Genomic DNA, 22787 nt, shown 5'->3' on the forward strand with positions numbered 1-22787 from the left:
GCCATCACCCCTTGTTCTGTCACTCCCCACCTGTCTTGTAGGCCCCTTATGTGTCTTTTCCAATCGAGGCAATTCTGGCATTCATGCCACTTTTTAATCCTGCACACAACTTTCACTAGTGGCATGAAGTTCTCCAGCTGTGCCATTCCAATTTAACGTGAGAGAAGCCATGATAACTTTGGTATACATGGCAAGTCTATAAAACAAAGAACACGTTATTTTCAAGAGAAAATTAAAAAACAAGGTGTACTCACTGAGTATCAGGTTCATGCAGCAGTATGAAAACAGCCCATTCCCAGAGACCTTCGCTCTCCAGCTGGGCAGCGTAGCTGGCATTCAGCACTCCCTGGCTCTGCTTGAAGAGATGGGTGTAATTCAGGGCTCTGAGCACTTCCCACAGGTGCCAGCTGAGACGGTAATCCAGAGGGTCAGATGTTACACTCCTGGGATCAAGGAGCTGGTCAAGATCATAGTGCCTGGAGGGGAAAACATTTGCATCATAAATACCTGATGGTGTCTACATAAAGTCACAAAATAGTACTACTTAGTTCCTTCCCTTCAGCCATCTCCAGTTATTCCATATTTGTGATGTACATGGGGAGAAAGCAGAGAGAAAGCAGAGAGAAAGCAGAGAGAAAGCAGAGAGAAAGCAGAGAGAAAGCAGAGAGAAAGCAGAGAGAAAGCAGAGAGAAAGCAGAGAGAAAGCAGAGAGAAAGCAGAGAGAAAGCAGAGAGAAAGCAGAGAGAAAGCAGAGAGAAAGCAGAGAGAAAGCAGAGAGAAAGCAGAGAGAAAGCAGAGAGAAAGCAGAGAGAAAGCAGAGAGAAAGCAGAGAGAAAGCAGAGAGAAAGCAGAGAGAAAGCAGAGAGAAAGCAGAGAGAAAGCAGAGAGAAAGCAGAGAGAAAGCAGAGAGAAAGCAGAGAGAAAGCAGAGAGAAAGCAGAGAGAAAGCAGAGAGAAAGCAGAGAGAAAGCAGAGAGAAAGCAGAGAGAAAGCAGAGAGAAAGCAGAGAGAAAGCAGAGAGAAAGCAGAGAGAAAGCAGAGAGAAAGCAGAGAGAAAGCAGAGAGAAAGCAGAGAGAAAGCAGAGAGAAAGCAGAGAGAAAGCAGAGAGAAAGCAGAGAGAAAGCAGAGAGAAAGCAGAGATTTCTGACTACAGAAGGGGTTCAGCAAACACTGGAGCTGATGTCACGCCCCTGGTTTGGGAATTCAGGAAGTCACCAAGTGATCAAGATTTTTCTGAATCGTTTTTGAACTATTTACCCATTTACCTGTCACTGTAGAGTTTTAACAGATGGAAACACACGTCTCTCAGAGGTCTTCCTGCATTATCGTCCTCTTCAACTACACAGCCAGAATCTTCTAGGTAAGGAGGCAGAGGACAGCAGGCGTATTTTTCACACTCCACTGTGTTCTAAAGAAATAAGTTTTTAACAGTATGTTAAAAGACTGAACAAAACTGCACTCTGAACTTCAAACAGCTCAGGAGCTCACGAGCAGGAGAAGGTGCATCCTACTGCCCTGGCAGTTAAAACTCACACAGCAACTATATATGAACATGACAGTAAAGAGGAAAAAACTAAACCCAAAATGCTTCCATAGAATCACAGAATCCCAGACTGGTTTGGGTTGGGAGGGACCTCAAAGCTCCTCCAGTCCCAACCCCCCTGCCAGCAGCAGGGACACCTTCCACTAGACCAGGTTGCTCAAAGCCTCATCCAGCCTGGCCACAAACACTTCCAGGGAGGAGCAGCCACAGCTTCTCTGGGCAACCTGGGACACTGGCTCACCACCCTCTGGGTGAAAAATTTCCTCCTAATATCTCACCTCAATCTCCCCTCTCTTGGTTTAAAACCATTTCCCCTTGTCCTATCACTAGGCTTAATTTAATCTCACACTGAGCTCTTGAAAGCCACTGTGTGGAGGTACAGCCAGCTCTCGCATATACAACCTGTATTCCTCAATGATTTTACAGCTGGAGAACCACATAGGACTTGATGGGATGAGGGATGGTGCATCCCTGCAAGCTTTCTCTCCCCCTGTAGCTAAGCAGAGCCTGGACAGTCAAGTGAGCAGCACTGAATGAACTCAGCTGACAAGAATCGTTTTGCAGGGCACTGAACTGCAAGAGAACTATTGTCTTCAACACCATCTAACCAGTCTGGGCCACAGAAACCCTCTCGACGTTCTCACTGCTGCCAAGAACACCAGATCCGGGTTTGGAAGAGCATTCCATGTCCTGCTGGTTTCCAGTTACCAGCCCTCCTACGTGCAGTTCTGGAAATGAGTGGCATCAGTCTCTTCTCCCACATAAAAAGGCAAGAGGAAATGGGCTCCAGTTGTGGCCAGGGCAGTTGAGATGCGATGTGAGGAAGAATTTCTTTGCTGCAAGGGTTCTGAGGCATTGGAAGGGGTTGCCCAGGGCAGTGGTGGAGTCCCCATCCCTGGAGGGATTGAAGAGTCGTGTAGACATAGTGCTGAGGGACATGGGTCAGTCAGTGACTTGTCACTGTTGGGTTCATGGTTGGACTCGATGAGCTCAAAGGGCTTTTCCAATCCAGGCAATTCTGTGTGAGATTCTGGGTGGTATCAGCTTCTCCTCCACATCACGGGGCTGCAGTGAGGCCACCTCCACATTCTAACCTTGTAGCATTAAGTTCAAGTCATGACAACACTAAAGGTTGGCATTTTGAAGCGATGAACACATTATGCTGACGTTCTAGGTACAGAGATAACACTAAATATCCCTGCAGCATTAAGCACGGATCAGTGAGAGGTGACGAGACTCGTCGCTGTGCTTGAGCTATCTTTAGCCATCGAGATCAAGGGCTGAACTATCTTTAGTTAAATGATTAAAGACTTTTTTTTTTCCAACAGAAGCCTTTGTCTTTCTGTATAGAGAGGCTGACAGCTCTACAGCAACAAACAAGGCTTTGCATAATGCAGGCGGCCACGCGCCGTCTGTAGGACACCTTCCACCTTCGCTGGAGAAACAGTGAGCGCAACAAAGGGTGGAGGGTTCAGCAAAGACTATTTTAGGAGTCAGGCAGCTGAGTATTAATCACAGAATCATAGAATGGTTTGTGTTGGATGGGACCTCAAAGCTCCTCCAGTCCCAACCCCCCTGCCAGCAGCAGGGACACCTTCCACTAGACCAGGTTGCTCAAAGCCTCATCCAACCTGGCCACAAACACTTCCAGGGAGGAGCAGCCACAGCTTCTCTGCCCAACCTGGGACACTGGCTCACCACCCTCACACCAAACAATTTCTTCCTAATATCTCATCTAAACCTCCCCTCTTTCACTTTAGAGCCATTTCCCCTTGTTCATCACATTGGGAAACTGAGTGAATACCTACGCCTACCTCAAACAGCCTTCCTGCTGCTGGCCACTACCCACCTTCCTAATTTTCTCTAGAAACACTCAATCAGTGGCAGATATGCCTCAAAGTCACCACCAGAACACCCCAAAGGGTAGGTCCTGAGCTTTTCATGTGACTACAGTTACCACAGGTTCAACTCCAGTGCTTTCCTCCCATTCCAGTGTGAAATGCTGCAAAAACCAATCACTACAGCTGGGGAAGGAAGGAATCCACTGCTGACACAACTGAAATCATGAACCCACCCGCAATTCCACACTCAGCACCTCCACAGCAATACCTGACTGCTCAGAGAAGTCTCAGAGCAGCATCAGACACTCAGTGGTAGGGAGGGAGATCTCCTTCTACCCAGGCACGACTGACCTACCTGAAATGCTGACTCGTACATGGCGAGTGCCTTGGAAATAGACGCTGTGGGAGGAAGCAGGTACCAGAGGTGGACAGCCACGCAACGCTTCCAGTCCAGCAGCGAGCACACGTTGACACTCACTCTCTCTGACAACTGCCACACCTAAAGAAGCAAAGTGCTAAGATTAATCAAACTTCTCACACAATGGTTGGCACAGACCAGGAACACAACAACACAGAATCACAGAATGTGGTGAGCTGGGAGGGACCCACAAGGATGATGGAGTCCAACTCCTGTCCCTGCACAGGACAAGCCCAACATTCACACCATGTCCCTGAGGGCCTTGGCCAAATGCTGCTGGAATCTTGTCAGGCTTGGTGCCATGAGCACCTCCCTGGGGAGCCTGTTCCAGGGCTCCACCACCCTCTGCCTCAAGAACCTTTTCCTCATGGCCAACCTCACCCTCCCCTGCCACATCTTCCTGCCATGTCCTCTGCTCCTGGCATTCGTTGGTGGCCAGAGAGAAGAGATCAGCGCCTGCCCCTCCTCTTCCCCTGGGGAGGAAGTTCTAGACCCCCATGAGATCTCCTCTCAGTCTCCTCTTCTCCAGGCTGAAAAAACCACACTCAACACTCTCCAAGAGCTTTAGATCCTTTTTATCCTGTGGTGCCCAAACTGCCCCCAGTGCTGGAGGTGAGGCCGCCCCAGTGCAGAGCAGAGGTTATGTTAGTAAAAAAAGCCACGTCACCACCTTGTCCTCCTTCCCTGCTGCGTGCCACACGCTGTGGTTGAGTGTCACAGCTTAAACATAATGCTTCAAGAAGGGAAGTGAAGTCAATGAGAAAACAGGCAAGTTACAGAACTCACAGGCTTCCCTGCAAGCAGGGCAAAGATGCGCAGTCTCTCTTCCTGGATGAAGCTGTCTGCCTGCAGCCTGTGCCAGTCCACCAGCTGCAGGGTGAGGAGATCCCGAACGGGCTGGCTACCTGCCAGCTGGGAGAGGAGCAGAGCGAGCCTGTGGTCACCTGGACAGGAGACAAGAACGCATCAGGGAAATCCTCTGTCTGCCAGGGCCACAGCCATGTGTGGTGATGAGTTGTGGAGCACTTTGATCAGCCTACAGCTCCACGGGTGGTTTTTGTGCACAGTTTCTAATCAAACACAGTTTCTTCCTTAGGTTGCCCAAGGAAGTTGTGGCTGCGCCTCCCTGGAAGGGTTCAAGGCCAGGCTGGATGAGGTTTTGAGCAACCTGGTCTAGTGGAAGGTGTCCCTGCTGCTGGCAGGGGGGTTGGGACTGGAGGAGCTTTAAGGTCCCTTCCAACCCAAACCATTCTATGATTCTATCAGGGAGAACTCTGTACTCAGAGCAGACAGTTACTATCAGCTCTCCCAGCTTAAAGTCTTTTTACGCATCTCCCTTCTTCCTCCCCTGAAAAAGCTGAGCATGATGATTTAAGCATCTTACCTGACTGCTGGGCCAGCCTGCAGGCTTCACCAATTCTCTTCCCAGTAAGGCAGCTGAACACAGCCTCGACGTGATTACCATGCCGCGCCAAAGAGACTTCCTCCTCAATGCGCCCCGCAGCCGTCTCCGACAGCCAGCGAGAGAAGGCCTTCCTGCGCTCCAGGGCCAGGATGTACTCACTGGGCTCCTCCAAGCTGGCCTCTAACTCCTTCAGGTTCCCCCAAATCGCTTCACATAAAGTCCACGTCAAGCACCAGTGCTTCACAACAGCTGTCAGGACAGAGAAACTCGGTCATCAGGAGTAAAAACATACAGGAGAATATTTGGAGAGGACTCATGTACTGCAGCTGGAGTGCTGGGTTCAGTGTTGGGCCCCTGAGTCCCAGAAGGACATGGAGGTGCTGGAGCGTGTCCAGAGAAGGGAACGGAGCTGGGGAAGGGTCTGGAGCACAAGTGTGCTGAGTTCCCTTGTGGCTGAGGGAACTGGGGGTGTTGAGCCTGGAGCAAAGGAGGCTGAGGGGAGACCTTGTGGCTCTGTGCAAGTCCCTTGGAGGAGGGGGGAGAGAGGTGGGGGTGGGTCTGTCCAACCAAGGCCCAAGGGACAGGACAAGAGGAAATGGGCTCCAGTTGTGGTCAGGGCAGTTGAGATGGGATGTGAGGAAGAATTTCTTTGCTGCAAGGGTTCTGAGGCATTGGAAGGGGTTGCCCAGGGCAGTGGTGGAGTCCCCATCCCTGGAGGGATTGAAGAGTGGTGTAGACACAGTGCTGAGGGACATGGGTTAGTCACAGGGGACTGGTCAGTGTTGGGTTCATGGTTGGACTCGATGAGCTCAAAGGGCTTCTCCAATCCAGGCCATTCTGGGATTATAAACCTAATCTTGTGGGGCATCTTAAAGGTTATCCACCTCTCACAAGAGGATGCAGGAAGTCAGCCAGCTCCCCAAACACTACCAACCACATTTCTGCTTTCAGAAATGATGCTGAGGTACAGTCAGTTTTTCTGTTTTATTCACATTTCACTGCTCTGATACAACCTGAAATTCATCTGCACTGGGCAGTTCTCCAGATTCACTGTCATCACTGAGAAGAATTACTCCAGACTCACTTTCTGTCACAGCAGGATCCTCAGATGCCTTCCTAACCCAGTCAGCATAGTCATGGATAGCAGAAACTCCTGGGTTGGGCAGGAGGAGAGGACAGTGCTCATCCATGTGGACAGTGCTGTGTTTCAGCTTGATCTCCAGAGGGATGAGGTACAGCTCCTTGTCTCTGTCCATCTTTCGTTGTTTTAAGTTCAGTTTTTCCACATGAACCTTGAAAGAGGATTCTGAGAGTCTGGAGGAAAAAAGAAGATAAGACCAGGTAGCAATGTTCTGAACTGTCCTCCATGCAAGGGATCTGCACCCATCACAGAGGGGCTGCACTGTGCAGCTTGTACTTATTTTAACATGAAGACAGTAAGACACGTGATCCAAAGTCAACAGCTGGGGACAAAGAACTCGGTGACCCAGTCTGGGATCCAGACCCAGGCTTTGGCAAATAACCCTCCCTGAGCTGGGTGCCTCCAGCTCTCATGAGGCAATGAGCACATCTTACCAGTGCATTTTGTGAGAGCACCTCGTTCCACCAGCAAATCAGATGTGCTGGAGAACATCAACTGACCAAGCTTTTTGGAAGACACAAATGGTAGAACATCTAGCTATACTCCAGTCAAGTTTAGGTACGAAGTTACACAGCCCAGGAAAGGTCTGTATGTTGCTTTACATACAAGTAGAATTATCATAGAATCACAGTGGGGTTTGGGTGGGAAGGGACCTTAAAGCTCATCCAGTCCCAACCCCCCTGCCAGCAGCAGGGACACTTTCCACTAGACCAGGTTGCTCAAAGCCTCATCCAACCTGGCCACAAACACTTCCAGGGAGGAGCAGCCACAGCTTCTCTGCCCAACCTGGGACACTGGCTCACCACCCTCACACCAAACAATTTCTTCCTCACATCTCAGCTCCATCTCCCCTCTGACACTTTCAACCCATCACCCCTTGTTCTGTCACTCCCTGTCCTTGGCCAAAGTCCCTCCCCAGCCTTCCTGGAGCCCCTTCAGGTACTGGAATTGAAGGCATCTGAATTCAGAAGCTAAACAAGAAATTTCTTAGGCAGTGCAGATATTCTCAGGGGAACTGAACAGCAGATGAGAAGCTTCCTGAACAAAAATTTTGAACTCTCTCTCTTTAGTCTTTTGCTGGATGACAGTGCCAATTACTTGTGAAATAAAAAAACCCCAACAAACTACTCTCACTATGATATTCCAGTTCTTTGAGACACAGACTTTTGTAAAGCAGCAACCTGAAGTAAATCTCCATGGCTAACATGACCTTGTATCACTTCTGCATATCAGAAGGAATATCAAGCTGAATTTCAAAAAGGTGTCAGCCTACAATCAAATTTCTTTCAAACATGAGGAGAGAGTATGTCAGAACCATCCCAAAGGAAACGACTTTCCCAAAGGAAACTACTCACGATTTTGGAGCAACAGGGGTTGGCAGGAATCCATATTCCACAGGCTCACACTGAAGATCGTCTATTTCACTTGATCCACTCAACTGATCTCCACAATTGACAAGTGTCCAGTTGGGTCCCCAACCAACACGAAATGAGCGGCCCATGAAGAGTGCCATATCCATCAGCAGCTTCCCCTTCCCATAGGTGATGGACTTTTCCAGAGGGACAAGCCCTGGCTGCCTGCGGACACCAACTGTTTTCATCTGTACCTCGGGGACAGACGGAGGGACAGAGAACGCAGACGCTAACGGAGACGTCGCCGACCAAAGGGCGGCAGAAGGGGGGCTGCTCAGAGTCCTTGGTCCCTTGAAATCCTGTGGAGCAGCACTGGGTTGTTGGAAAATGACATTAGCAAATTTGGATTGCAGCAGCCCACCAACTAGAGGGAAGAAACAGGAAGAACAAGTAAGTGAACGGAGAACTCGCTTCTTGGGCAGCACAGTTTGGGTATTTTAAAGGTATTTTAGTACTTGAGCAGCCAGTGAAAACATTTGCTGTGGTTTGTGATGGTAACACAAAGCTAAGTGTGATAGGAGTCAGCAGAGCGGCCAGGTGGCCAAGAAGGCCAAGGGCATCCTGGCCTGGATCAGCACCAGTGTGGCCAGCAGGAGCAGGGAAGTTCTCTTCCCCCTGCACTGGGAATCACTGGTGAGGCCGCAGCTGGAGTGCTGGGTTCAGTGTTGGGCCCCTGAGTCCAAGAAGGACATGGAGGTGCTGGAGCGTGTCCAGAGAAGGGAACGGAGCTGGGGAAGGGTCTGGAGCACAAGTGTGCTGAGTTCCCTTGTGGCTGAGGGAACTGGGGGTGTTGAGCCTGGAGAAAAGGAGGCTGAGGGGAGACCTTGTGGCTCTGTGCAAGTCCCTTGGAGGAGGGTGGAGAGAGGTGGGGGTGGGTCTGTTCAGCCAAGGAACAAGTGAGAGGACAAGAGGAAATGGCCTCAAGTTGTGGCCAGGGGAGGTTCAGGTTGGACATGAGAAAAAAATTATTCTCCAAAAGAGCAGTAAGACACTGGATTGGGTTGCCCAGGGCAGTGGAGGAGGTCCCATCCCTGGAGGGATTGAAGAGTCGTGTAGACATAGTGCTGAGGGACATGGGTTAGTTGGGGACAGGCACAGTTGGACTTGATTATCTTAAAGGTATTTTCTAACCAAAACGATTCTGTGATTGTTTGCATTACTGAGAACTGCAAAAGCCACTGCACACAGCCTGACGTGCGTTATCCAAACCACAGCACATGGAATTACACCAAGATCAGCACACACTCAACCTCATCCCAACATCTGCAGTTTCCAAAGTCATCACTAAAGAGGTACTGTCAGAGTTACACCATTAGAACAGAAGCATCTCATGGGGAGAGCAGACACTGATTGCTGTCAACGGGAACACGGCTAAAACCATCTCCACAGAAAGTCCCTCAGCAAGTTTGTTGGTGACACCAAGCTGAGTGGTGGGGTTGACATGCTGGAGGGACGGGATGGCATCCAGAGGGACCTGGACAGGCTGGAGAGGTGGGTCTGTGCCAACCTCATGGAGTTCAACAAGGCCAAGGGCAAGGCCCTGCACCTGGGTCAGGGCAACCCCTGGTATCTACGCAGGCTGGGTGGAGAATGGCTGGAGAGCAACTCTGAGGAGAAGGACTTTGGGTGCTGGGGGATGAGAAGCTCAAATGAGCCGGCAACAATCTCCCTGTCTTCCTCTCGACCCTTTTTCATACAGTTTTCTCAGGAGGGGGAGGAAGGACACAGCTGGGTGGGCATCTGGCTGCTGGTCAAATCTGACCCACCACAGCAAACAACTGCTGTGCTGTATGTCCAGCCAGTGACAGGATTTTGCCTGTTAATATCAGAATTAAACTCTTTCTTTACACAGTAGGGTTTCTCACAATACCTGAATATCTCTTCTGTCCTTGTGATTTGGAAATAGGGAGCCTTGGAGAACAGATCTCTTGAGACGTATCCATTTTTACAGGTTGCTTCCCAGGATAAGGATCCAGGATCAAATCTAGGTCATCTTCATCAGCAAGCAAGGAAGCTTTCATGATCTAAGGAAGAGGTAAGTCAAGCCTGCACATTAGCAATCGCTCCCACAGCAGCTGCCTGATCTCAGCAGCTCCTTTCCCAACCAAAATAACTTCTACATATTGCACATGACAATAGACTCATGCCACAAATGGTGAAGGCACACAGCTCAGAAGAACTGAAAGCAACTCTGTCAGCTGATGATAAACTTGTACAAACTACTAGTTAAACCAGTGTCACATCACTTGTTAGGATGGGTGTGAAGTCCTAAAATAATCATGTTTTGAGACTGTAACTCTTCTCTACTTGTTTTTCAGCTTAAGTAATAACCTTGCTATTTTCTCCTTACTAATTAAGAACACAGGCAGAAGCCCACACGTGTTTAAGGTATTCTCCTTTCACCAAACAAATAAAGGCAAAAAAATTAATAGGATAACATCAAAATCCACATCAGGACCAGTTATCCTATCACTTTTATCTTCCACCAGCTGGGCCCAAGGCAGTCCTGGTGAGGTATTAGTTTAGCTCATGTGATAGTTTAACATATAAAAAAACCCAGGACAGCTTATCACATTGTCCACACCTCAGAATTCTGAAATCTGAATTCTAGTCTTAAGACTATTTTCGTTTCTGCAATGAGCTTTTCATTACCACCAACACCCAAGTCTAATGTGTAAGTTTTAATCACACTATAGCTGTGATGTACAGTTTATTACAAGTTGGTCCATAAATACACTTGGGGAGGCAAACTGAGATGTGAGTTGTATCAAAATCCTCTCTCCCAGAGAGGGGAAATCACAAGATGCTCACCTGCAAGACGTGGGGGTTAATCCCCAGGGTTGAGGCGATGTGCGTGGAAGCTGGCAGTGCCTCCTGCTCTTCTAGCATGTGATCTTCTACAACAGACTCCTGGGGAAGCTCCTGGGTGATGTCTGCCATATCACTGTCCAGTTCCACAACCCTGCCCAACTGCTCCGCTTCTGGGGTCTGTGGACACACACAGAGGCCATGTCAGACAACAAGAGATTGCAACAGTTTGCCCAGAAAGAATATTTAACAGTTTCAACAATCACCTGCAAATGAAGCGGAGTACTCCCTTGCTTGTGCCAAGACTCCACATTAAGTTTAGGGATGAACATATATAAACCTATTCCTGTTTTCTTCAGAGTTGTTAAGATAACAGTGCAAGGTAAAGCGAAGGAGAAGTCACGGTTTAGTGATGCCCTCCTGAAGTTCACCAAGTTCTGCCAGTCAGTTTGAGAAACTATTCTTCAGCTTTCCGTTTTTCAAGTGGCCAACAAAAAGGAAGAGAGTTTTGTGCACCCTGCCTTCCTCCCCTTCTCCCTCAAAACACTCCCACACAAAGAAAAAAGGTTCCTGTGCCTACATTCACCCTGGGACATCTCACATGACTGAGTAACCAGTTTAAAAGCAGCGATTCTCTAGCATTAATGGGTGGTACCACTGGTGGCTGATGAGCAGATGAGTTGGTGTAATACCTGCTTTCTTTCCACAGTTGTGATGTACAAATTGAAAACACTGAGTCTAAGTTCCTTAAAGAACTTGAGAGAAGTTGTGAGTGAGCACAAGCCCCTCCATGATCACGTAAGACGAGGTCACAGTGTGTGTGTGTCTGTGCACACACAAGCATAACATCATTTTTTTTTTTTTTTTTAATTTTAAAGCAGGGCACAACTGTCCTTGGACTGGAAAGCTGGGGGGTTTTTCCCAAGGATACTCTACTTATCACTGGCACATCAGCAGTTAGGAAGTTAAACACAGCAGTTCTCTTCCCACCTGTAGCTCAATTTCTCATCTTTACTGTTCAAGGTTAGAGGAAGAATTAATTTTTATGATTTTTCTGAATGCAATCACACACAGAAGGCCAGATTTGCCTGGATTGGAAAAGCCCTTTAAGCTCATGGAGTCCAGCCATGAACCCAACACTGACCAGTCCCCTATGACTAACCCATGTCCCTCAGCACTGTGTCTACACCACTCTTCAATCCCTCCAGGGATGGGGACTCCACCACTGCCCTGGGCAACCCCTTCCAATGCCTCAGAACCCTTGCAGCAAAGAAATTCTCTAAGGGAATTCACTGCAGCTAACAAACAATGATGGCTTTATGGTTGGACTAGATGATCTTAATGGTCTTTTCCAACCAAACTATTCTATGATTCTATGAACTTGAAAAAAGCACCTGGCCCAGGAGTAATTAGGCCTTCAGGGGATTCCTGATGGGCTCTCACCCCAAACCTGGGCTCCAGTGCACTGGTTTTGCTCCAGTCTAACCACTCTCTGCTCAGATACCAGTGTCCTGCGAAAGATTCATGCTTACTTGATTTCCTCCTTACTTGGTTTCCAGAAGCATCAACGCACAGACTGCTGAAGCAATGCATATAGATGAGCAAGGAAACTGTGGCAGACAGGGCACTGGCAATCATGCTCAGGCATTTAAGAGCATATTCAAATTCAAATTAGCTCATTAGAATCAGCCAAGAAATGTGATGAAGGTTATCAGATGAGGCAGATAAAATTAGACTAGAGGGTCTGTAAAGATAGAACGTAATGGCAGCCAGGGCAGGAGCGTTAGCCAGGGGTATTGGAGCGTGCCGACAGCACGTGGAACAGATTTACAAGTCAAAATGTGGTTACAAACACAAAAGTTTCACTATTCCCTTCATTGTGCTTTAATGCAGCCGGGTCCCTGGTGTTACTTCCTGCAGACCGTGCAACATTAATAAATTCATTAATATTCAAGTTAGCGAGGGAATTAAAATCCCTGAGTCTGGATCCTGAATGCCTCCTATGGACCAAGTAACATTCTTTTCAGATGCTTTACACTCCAAGAGCTTGGCAAGTTTTTAAGCCATGCTATGTTGTTTCTCAGAGGTCTGGGATATGAGGCTAGATGGTTTTCTTATTTTCAGAAAGAAAACCCTTAGTTAATGGTAGGCAAGTCAAAGAGGTTCATTAACCTCGACAAGTTTTTGCCAAGTATGTTTGAAACTATAAGAGAAGTCTGAATAAATCACTTATTCCTAATATTTTTTGCTTGAAACATCAGCTCTGGTCCCCAAGAATCTCAAAGCCTCATCCAGCCTGGCCTTCAACACTTCCAGGGAGCATCAGCCACAGCTTCTCTGCCCAACCTGGGACACTGGCTCACCACCCTTACACCAAAGAATTTCCTCCTAATATCTCACCTAAATCTCCCCTCTCCTTTAAAACCATTTCCCCTTGTCCTGTCACTCTCTGCCCATGGCAAAAGTCTCTCTCCCTCCTGTTTCTAAGCTCCCTTCACTGGAAGGTTGCAATGAGGTCTCCCCAGAGCCTTCTCTTCCTCAGGCTAAACAAGCCCAGCTCCCTCAACCTTTCTAGATCACAGACTATGCAAGATTAAAAGCAATTCCCACTTGATTTAATGTTTTCCTACCACAAAAAGAATGAAATTGTTCTTTTGCACCAGCAGTGATGACGTGTGATTTGTCATATCTCCTGACACTACAAACAGACCCTTGTCCAGAAGGGCTCCAAGTTACCCAGAGCCATTGGCCAATGAAGGGAAATGCTGCAAGAACATCTCCTGGTTTCAGAAGGACTAAATCTAGTACAAAAAAAGGTGTTCAGCCTATTTGACAGTACTGCCTCTTAAGCTGTTTTTCATGCTCCAGCTTCAGAGATGCAGAAATAAACCTGTCCTCCCCTGCCTGCTATGACACAGCAGCGCTGGCCACGGGCCAAGCAGCACCTCAGCACATGATCCACCTCTCAGCGAGCTGCAAGCTCCGAGATCACCTTTCACTGCGGTCACAGATTACTGAAGGGTGGAACTGAAAGGCTGTTCATGCACAGCAACAACATCCTCCCAGCACAGCACATCCCATCCAGCTCCAATACACCCTCTGCTCAGCCCTCCTGCACACCTTCACTGCTGCAGGCTTGTTTCCACAGCCAGGTGATTGAGAACCCATTTTTTTCTGGGGGAAACAAAAAAAACCAACCAACCAAACAAGAAAAGGGTCTGTTCTGCGCTTGCTTTCTGTTTTATGACAAGTGACTTCAGAAAGACACAGGTATTTCACAAATGTCTACCATTCACACTTGGCATAAAGAGTATATTCGATCCCATCAACAGCAGGATGCCATCCAAGCATCCTGGTTTTCACCCACAATGAAGCAGCTCCTAATTTATCTTGACAATATCCAGACTAATTACATTTGGAAAAGGCAAATGAATCAGCTGCAATTAGACTTAACCTTTAAACCCATGTCAAAGGATTTTTTTTAAAATTAGATAAACATTAGGCATTAATGAACTGCCCTCCCCAGGTAAGGCAGAGGTGCACCCCTGAGGACGTTTTAAGGAAGCTTTACAAGCAATCACATCCAACCCAAATACACTTAAAAATCCAGCATATAACCAGCCTTAAAAAAGTATTTTTTTAATAAAAATAGAACACATTCTTAAAATATAAAGCATACAGTCTTGCATACTAAATGATGGCCAAGTCAGATTAATGCACAATATTCTCAAGGCAGGCAGCACAAGGTGTTAGAATTATATAGAGTATATTCAATATTCACAAAAACAAGTTCTCTTCCATAAGTGGTGCAGATATGCCAAACTCAATCTAGACCAGGATCTCACCAAAAAACAAGGGTTTAAAGTCTCCCCATCCCCACACATCCCCAGTATGAAATGTCAAGTCTCTTAACGCAGAAGAACACGCAAACACACACCAAGAGGTCAGGAGAGCTACTGAGTTTGTGCAGTTTGCGTTAAGGTTTTGCTCTTTGCTTTCCAGGCTACTTGTTACTCCAAGAACCCCTCCCCAGGCACCAGCCATTCTTCAGATTTCATTTTATTAACTCCCTTCTAGTCAGTGTCCTCCTTCTACCTGAGCTGGAGGTGTTGGTTTGCCGTTTAGGGTCATTTGCTGGGGCAGCAGATGCCCTGGGGGGGGCACGGGTGTAGTTTTTAACTTCTTTGTGTCCACTTTTGAAGGATGCTCTTCCTCTTCCTCATCAGAATCTTGTAAGCCGTACTTGGAAAAGTGTGCCACCTGTGTAACGAGAAGAGCAAGGATGTCATACCTTGGAAAAGGGATTTCAGACATCCATTTCTAAGAGAGATGACTCTGAAAGAATGAACTGACATAACTGCACACAGAAATTGTGACACCTGGAACAAATTCAGCTCTTGGACAGACCAAGAACACCCACTGTGGACAGGTCTTAAGCCAAAGCAGTTGTGATCAGTTGGGTGAGGACAGTTTGCATTACAGCTGAAGGACCAAAGACAGTTACAGAAGGTTATCAAAGTTTTTGAATTCTAAGTTCTCAGGAGATCCTGACTTCAGACTACTTCTGATATTCTTGTAAGAATATTCTTTGCCCCTCTACTCCACTCTGGTGAGACCCCACCTGCAGTGTTGGGGCCACCAACAGCACAAGGACATGGAGCTACTGGAGCCAGTGCAGAGGAGGCCACCAGGATGATGCCAGGGCTGGAGCAGCTCTGCTGTGAGGACAGGCTGAGAGAGTTGGGGCTGTTCAGCCTGGAGAAGAGAAGGCTCCAGGGAGACCTTCTAGTGGCCTCCCAGTACCTGAAGGGGCTCCAGGAAGGCTGGGGAGGGACTTTGTCCAAGGGCAGGGAGTGAGAGAACAAGGGGGGATGGCTTGAAAGTGTCAGAGGGGAGATGGAGCTGAGATGTGAGGAAGAAATTGTTTGGTGTGAGGGTGGTGAGCCAGTGTCCCAGGTTGGCCAGAGAAGCTGTGGCTGCTCCTCCCTGGAAGTGTTTGTGGCCAGGTTGGATGAGGCTTTGAGCAACCTGGTCTAGTGGAAGGTGTCCCTGCTGCTGGCAGGGGGGCTGGAACTGGAGGAGCTTTAAGGTCCCTTCCAACCCAAACCAGCCCGGGATTCTATGAAGTCTGGAACAAAAATGTTACCTTAAACACCCAGGATCCGGTCTCTGGGCGATATTCCTTGAATCGAGCGCCCTGCTTCCGCGACACAGACTCCAGTCTCCCTTCGTAATTCATCTCTGCCAGTCGCTCAGGGCTCTTTATCAGGCAACGAGATGTTTTATCAGTAGGCCAGACTCCATCTAAGGTAACTTCGGCTCGTCTGTTAAAGATGGAAAAAAAGTGTAAGAGATTGCATAGTATTGAGGCAAAGTTATGAAAATCTGCACCTAGGAGGTGAGAACTGAACATGTGGGCTCAAAACAGCTTCTAACACAATTTTAAATACAATTTTAAACAATTTTTGGTTCAGAAACACACAAGTATCCTGTAACTGTGTAATGCTGCAATCTGAATGCACATCTCCAATATAAATTTCTTGGTAAGATTATAGATCATAGAATGGTTTGGATTGGAAGGGACCTTAAAGCTCATCCAGTCCCAACCCCCCTGCCAGCAGCAGGGACACCTTCCACTAGACCAGGTTGCTCAAAGCCTCATCCAGCCTGGCCACAAACACTTCCAGGGAGGGGGCATCCACAACTTCCTTGGACAACCTGTTCCAGTGTCTGACCACCCTCACAGTGAAGAACTTCTTCCTAATATCTCATCCAAACCTCCCCTCTTTCAGCTTAAACCCATTTCCCCTTGTTCTGTCATTAACTGCCCTTATGGAAAGTCCTTCCCCAGCTTTCTTGTAGGCCTGCAAACTTGGTAGTTGCCTGTAAACACGTACAAACAACATTAGAAACAACATCTCTATTAATCAGCCTCTGTCCCCACACAGTGTGTATTTTGAAATTACCTATTTAACCCTTCACCAATAGGTGGCTTTCTCTCATCGTCGGGGTAAACAATCACTTCTTTTCTACGGATATGTACAATGTCATCCAGATTTAAGTTAGTTAGATTTACTTCTCCTTCAAAGTAAATTGATCCATAGCCTGCAAAACAAACCAAAACATCACAAGCCATGAAAAATGACACGCCTGAGAGGCTAAGTTCCTGCTGTGCTTTTCCTTTCCCCACCTGGCTGCCAGGCTGTCATGTCATCAAAATACTGGAGATCTGTTATCAACTCTTTAATAGCCTTTTTTTTTTTTTTAAAAACACAGAAAGCTTTTTGTTATCATTTGGCTACTCATCTTGCCAGCACAAATACTAAGTGTGCCCTCAGCTTTACAGCACATTTAGAAAAAAAGTGTTTAAAAACAGCATACACCATATTTTTTTTCCTTTTTAAAAATAAAAGCAGTAAAGAACACAGTTTGGGCTGAAGGCTCATTGCTTGAGCTCAGTCAGCTCCAGAGTAGGTAACGACTCAGATGGAAGTAGTGATGATTGGTTTTGCATCAACAACCCAGTAAGTTTGGATTTACAATCTTTACATTTAAGGACAGCAAGTGACTTAGAACCTACAGACACTTCTGTCCTTTTCATGTTCAAGCTTCTCAAGTCATCACGTAAAAGCAGAGCTACCACTCTGAATGATCACACATCTCTGATGAAGACTGTTCACAACCCAAGGGCACTGTTTATCCTCCTGCTGAGGGCATGGAACTCAGATTGAGGTTGCAAAGCTTTAAAATGACCAGTTCATCTGTAAGCAACTGGAAAAGCTCTGTGTGCTCACTCACCTCTGCGGCCTATGGTGAAGTCTGTCACGATACATTCATTTCTGTCATTGGTGAGTCTAGCCAGCTCCTCCATGGACGGGATGGTGTAATAGCCAGCTCTCATGAGAACAATTCCTACAAGAGAAACATCATTGAGAACTGGGCTGACAGCAAATTCACAACTTGAGCATTTCAAGAGTTTCATTCCATTTCTTTTGGAAGCCTGGACAACTGAAAGTGCCAAAACAAACTGAGAATCAGTGCAACAAATGCAAGCAGAGAAATCAAATCGCCTGATTTCCAGCCTTCATAGCAAATTTAAGACAACTGAATCACAGAACCCCAGACTGGTTTGGGCTGGGAGGGACCTCAAAGCTCATCCAGTCCCAACCCCCCTGCCAGCAGCAGGGACACCTTCCACTAGACCAGGTTGCTCAAAGCCTCATCCAACCTGGCCACAAACACTTCCAGGGAGGAGCAGCCACAGCTTCTCTGGACAACCTGGGACACTGGCTCACCACCCTTTGGGTGAAAAATTTCCTCCTAGTATCTCACCTAAATCTCCTCTCTCTTAGTTTAAAATTGCTACACCAGATTCTTCCAGCCTAGCAACCTGTCACCAAGGATCAGCAGCAGATGTGTAGGTAAAAGAAAAATGCAACTATATACAGCAACACTTGACAGAAACACGCTCCCAGCTTCAATAAACCAGGGGCTCAGGCACCTGCTGACCAAGGTGAAGCATCTTTTACATTTAACAGCCCCCAAGGCTTCTCATCTATTAATTTGTCTAATGATCTTTAAAACCCACAAAAGCTTTCTGGATCTACAACTTCTTGTCACCGAGGCTTCTGGAGACATTTCTTTTGAAAACATCACCCGTTGATTTCATTAAATGCCACATATCACCTGAAAGGATGAACAAGTCTTTCCCTCTTCACCTTCTCCAGATCACTCACGAGTTTAAAACAAACTAACACAGGCCCCCACCAGCTACAAAGCCTCAGTGAAGGGAAAGGTACTCAAGACCTCTTGTAATATTTTCACAGTTCTCCAGCTTTTTCAGGGAGTTTTACTAAAGCCTGAGACCAGAACTGAGAGTGCTGGAAACACAAGCACAATGGGTCTATGGAGACACAACCACGTTCTGTGGTCCATTCCTTTCCTGGCAAACTCTACCATGCAGTTTGTGTGTTGGTAACTACCAAGCATCAGATTTCTAACTTAAGATCTTACTCCAGAATGACAGTCAACTCAGTCTACTACCACAGCACAATGACAGACTGGGTTCTCCTTCTCCACCTCACACATCTAATATAAAATTGGGTGATGAAATTTAATTGTTCATGGACTCAGAAGAAAAAAAAAATTCCCTACTAGATAAAGAGACTGAAAAGATTAGTATTCTTGAGAGAAGAGGAGGGAAAGGAAAAGAGAAGAAGTCTACAAGAAAGCTGAGGAGGGACTTTTCATAAGGGCAGTTAGTGACAGAACAAGGGGAAATGGGTTTAAGCTGAAAGAGGGGAGGTTTAGATGAGATATTAGGAAGAAGTTCTTCACTGTGAGGGTGGTCAGACACTGGAACAGGTTGCCCAAGGAAGCTGTGGCTGCTCCTCCCTGGAAGTGTTGAAGGCCAGGTTGGATGAGGCTTTGAGCAACCTGGTCTAGTGGAAGGTGTCCCTGCTGCTGGCAGGGGGGTTGGAACTGGATGAGCTTTAAGGTCCTTCCCAACCCAAACCAATCTGGGATTCTGTGATTCTATAAGAAACTGAGGGTCTAAAACAGCCAAGGAAACTTTAATGAAGAGTGCAGGAAGCGCTGTCAGGAACCACACAGCCAGTACCTCCACGCAGAGGAGCCACACAGCCAGCACCTCCAGAGAGCCTCACCTGCAGGGTGCAGATGATGCACGGTTTCAGGCTCCTCTTCACGTTCATCCTGAAGGGAATCATCATGAAATGAAGCATCTTCACTGCTGCCTTCCAGCCCGTTCCGCAAGGCTGCCCGCATATTCAGAGCCACGATGGTATCATCCACATTGTTCTGGTGTTTGTGGACAGCGTTCTCTGGGGTCTGTGGGATGGGCTTGGCAATGGGGTTAGTGTAAAACCTAGTCACTTCATGATGATCTTCCTCCTCCTCTCGCTCACCATCTTGTCTGTGGTTTTCATCGGGAGGTACCGACAAAAAGAACCTGAAGGAATGAAGAATAAAATTAAATTATTTAGTTCTAAGGGATTTACGTCAGAATTAAAAGTCTGGTGACTTTTCATGCAAAAAGCAAACATGGCCATCACATGAACTGCAGAGTCAGCAGATTGAGGGAAGCCACTATTCCCCTTCACTCTGCCCTTGTTAGACAACCTCTGCCCTTCTGCATCCCATCTGGGGCTCCCAAGACAAGAATGACAATGACAAGATCAGGAGAGGGGTACCACAATGGATGGGGGACTAGAGCACGTGCCCTGTGAGGAGAGCTTGGGGGAAATGAGTTGCCCAGCCTGCAGAAGAGGCTTGCAGAGGGGTGCAACAGCAGCTTTCCAACACCATAGACAAGTCAGGCTTTCCACAGATACACATGGCAGAAGGATGAGAAACAACCATCAAATTAAAACAGGGAAATTAATGAGGACAGTCAAGCACTGGAACAGGGACCCAGAGAGGATGTAGAATCACCACCCACAGAGGTCTGAGACCCCTCAACTGGACAAAGCCCACAGCCACCAAGTCTGAATTCAGTGTTTGAGGAACAGAGACCTCCCAAGGTCACTTCCAACTCACAACATTCCGTGATTTGTGAACCAGGCTGTGACAGCCTTTTGTGCCCCAAATAATCATCCTGTTCTTATAAAAATGCTTAAGTCTTGCAGGAACCATGATTAAATCAAATCTGAGAACACTGTTGCGACAGTCACTCCAAAACATCAGCTTCAGAGAGCTGCCTGTTGGCAACAGAGCTAATGAATCCCTCTGCCCCACTATGAACTGCCCAGGTCAGGACTAAGCTGATCAGAAACAAGGTTCCCCACTCCCATAATCAGTCCTTACTTCTAGTAGCTTTAAATAAAATTAATAGGTTGAGCTGGTCAGGAATTTTTCCAGCCTCTGATTAAAAGAAAACCAAACCAAACCCAGAGTTCATCTGAAATATGGTCAGATTTGAGAAGGTTGGTATTCTGGCTTGTGTGAGGAACAGATGGCCTAAGAGATTCCTCATTTTAGTGTGTAGAAAATACATCACTATTAGGAGACATCAGGATCAGTGGAACTTCCTTGCAATGCCCACGTTACTGAAGACAAAGCAGAAGTTCTTCTCACCTCAGGGTCAGGTTTATCACCTCCCTCAAGAAATGGTCTAGTTACTCACTACAGGGAATAAAGAGAGACACATCCAGAAAATAACTCCTCTTTGAACTCCGGGTTTTGGATGGAATGAAGAGGATGTGACCACACAGGAAGAATGCATAGCTAGTTTAAGAGGAAATAAATCTCACAACAGGTCAACTTGCTTCCAAGGAACAGCTAAGATGACATCCCTGAAAATACTTATTCTATTAAGTGTAATTTAGAGACAGGCAGAACCAGTTTGCATTTCTAGGAAGTCTGAACACCTGTGTGATGAATCAACATACCGATCTCCATTCTCTGGATACTCTGATGGAGAAGCCAGGTCTTCATTGTCACGATTGACAGGTGAGAACAGATTGCTACTGCTGAGATTCTTCAAAACCAACTTTTTAATACTCTTCCTAAAACAAGAAAACAAACAACACCAAAGAAAAATTCAGTTATATCCACGACATAAATATATATTTCATGCTTAATTCCTGTGTTCCAGGGAGAAGGAACCAAATGTCTAAGATCTGTTCCCACACTGAGGACATACAAAGTCTTCTGTAAGAGCACTGCAGTAGCTGAGATACTAAAAATCCTTTTGGAATTCCATTTGAGGCTTTGGTTTCTGAGTAAGTGTAAAAAGCACAAGTCATTGAAAGCCTCAAAGCCCAGGTTCAGCAATACTCTCTGTTTTACAAACCAGAGCTTTTCCAGCAGAAGCACAGAACCCTGCAGACAAAGTCTGGCCCACAGATGCAGGTTCTTTCTTCACTACAGGGTCACTTGAGGACCAAATCAATGGCCAGGCTGGGCTTCCCTGCCTGCACTCTGCAGATCACTCAACATCTCTGCAACTACACTCAAAGAACTCTAAATATCTCCTTGTTCTGATCTTTGGTTCATCTGGTGTTTTTCAATAAGACACTGAGGAACCACATGCTCTGCTCTCTCCCCGGAAAGCGAGCAGATGGTTCAGGTTAATTAAAGACAAAGCAAGTTCACAAAAGTTACACAATGTTTTTAAAAAGCCAGTGCTTAGAGGGACTATCAGTGACTCGTGCATCTGTCTCCAAAGTTTTTTTGTTGTTTTTAACTAAACTCCAAAGCTTTCCAAAGCCCTTTTCACTTTGATGGCCACTGGTGCTCTTGAGAACTGAACCCAAAAGCTTCAGTAGGGCAGACACACAGCATCATTATTCATTTCACTCAGAAACATCAGTGCATCCAAAACAGAACCAGTGTCAGGCTATGAAACAGAAATCTGCCTTCATACCGGGCACATTAGCAAAGCTAATTACACGTCTGTTTCAGAAGAGGGAAGCATTACACCACACAAGCTTCCTTGTCACAATTCCTATTGAACTTCGTACTCCAGTCACGGGACGGCCTCATTTTACAGCTTATTTGGCCTTAACATTTTCACACAATCCCAGAATTGCCCAGACTGGAAAAGCCCTTTAAGCTCATTGAGTCCAACCATGAACCCAACACTGACCAGTCCCCTATGACTAACCCATGTCCCTCAGCACTGTGTCTACACGACTCTTCAATCCCTCCAGGGATGGGGACTCCACCACTGCCCTGGGCAACCCCTTCCAATGCCTCAGAACCCTTGCAGCAAAGAAATTCTTCCTCACATCCTATCTCAACTGCCCTGGCCACAACTGGAGCCCATTTCCTCTTGACCTATCAAAAAAATTTTCACATTCAAAGTCTTCTAATTAAAAACATTTTTAAGAAGTGGCTGTGGCTATGGCTGGGGTGTCTATCAAAAAGTTTTCACATTCAAAGTCTTCTAATTAAAAAGAAAAATTTAAGAAGTGGCTGTGGCTATGGCTGGGGTGACACAAATGGGACACTTCAGAACACAAGGCAGAGGTGACAATGGCAGCATTGCTTGCCAGGCCATGGAAATACATGTGGTATAATGGGAAAGGGGCACTTCATGCACAAAAGGGCAGTTAATGACAAAACAAGGGGAAATGGGTTTAAGCTGAAAGAGGGGAGGTTTAGATGAGATATTAGGAAGAAGTTCTTCACTGTGAGGGTGGTCAGACACTGGAACAGGTTGCCCAAGGAAGTTGTGGCTGGTGCCCCCCGGGCCAG

General features: G+C 46.9%; 1 protein-coding gene across 1 annotated transcript in view; it reads right to left on the minus strand.

Moving 5' to 3' along the window:
- Nucleotides 1-254: 254 nt before the first annotated feature.
- NUP98 (nucleoporin 98 and 96 precursor) overlaps nucleotides 255-22787 on the minus strand; it is a gene marked incomplete at both ends in the record, with an annotated part of 31675 nt that continues 9142 nt past the window's right edge. The window contains 15 exons of the mRNA XM_010163830.1: nucleotides 255-476; nucleotides 1266-1408; nucleotides 3740-3883; nucleotides 4589-4746; nucleotides 5187-5456; nucleotides 6292-6521; nucleotides 7704-8124; nucleotides 9631-9784; nucleotides 10572-10748; nucleotides 14664-14828; nucleotides 15715-15892; nucleotides 16535-16673; nucleotides 17367-17480; nucleotides 19235-19539; nucleotides 20978-21094. Coding sequence (XP_010162132.1) covers nucleotides 255-476; nucleotides 1266-1408; nucleotides 3740-3883; nucleotides 4589-4746; nucleotides 5187-5456; nucleotides 6292-6521; nucleotides 7704-8124; nucleotides 9631-9784; nucleotides 10572-10748; nucleotides 14664-14828; nucleotides 15715-15892; nucleotides 16535-16673; nucleotides 17367-17480; nucleotides 19235-19539; nucleotides 20978-21094 — 2937 coding nt within the window. The remainder of the gene's footprint in view (nucleotides 477-1265; nucleotides 1409-3739; nucleotides 3884-4588; nucleotides 4747-5186; nucleotides 5457-6291; nucleotides 6522-7703; nucleotides 8125-9630; nucleotides 9785-10571; nucleotides 10749-14663; nucleotides 14829-15714; nucleotides 15893-16534; nucleotides 16674-17366; nucleotides 17481-19234; nucleotides 19540-20977; nucleotides 21095-22787) is intronic.

The sequence above is a fragment of the Antrostomus carolinensis genome, unplaced genomic scaffold, assembly GCF_000700745.2.
Source record: "Antrostomus carolinensis isolate BGI_N321 unplaced genomic scaffold, ASM70074v2 scaffold6920, whole genome shotgun sequence".
Classification (NCBI taxonomy): Eukaryota; Metazoa; Chordata; class Aves; order Caprimulgiformes; family Caprimulgidae; genus Antrostomus; species Antrostomus carolinensis.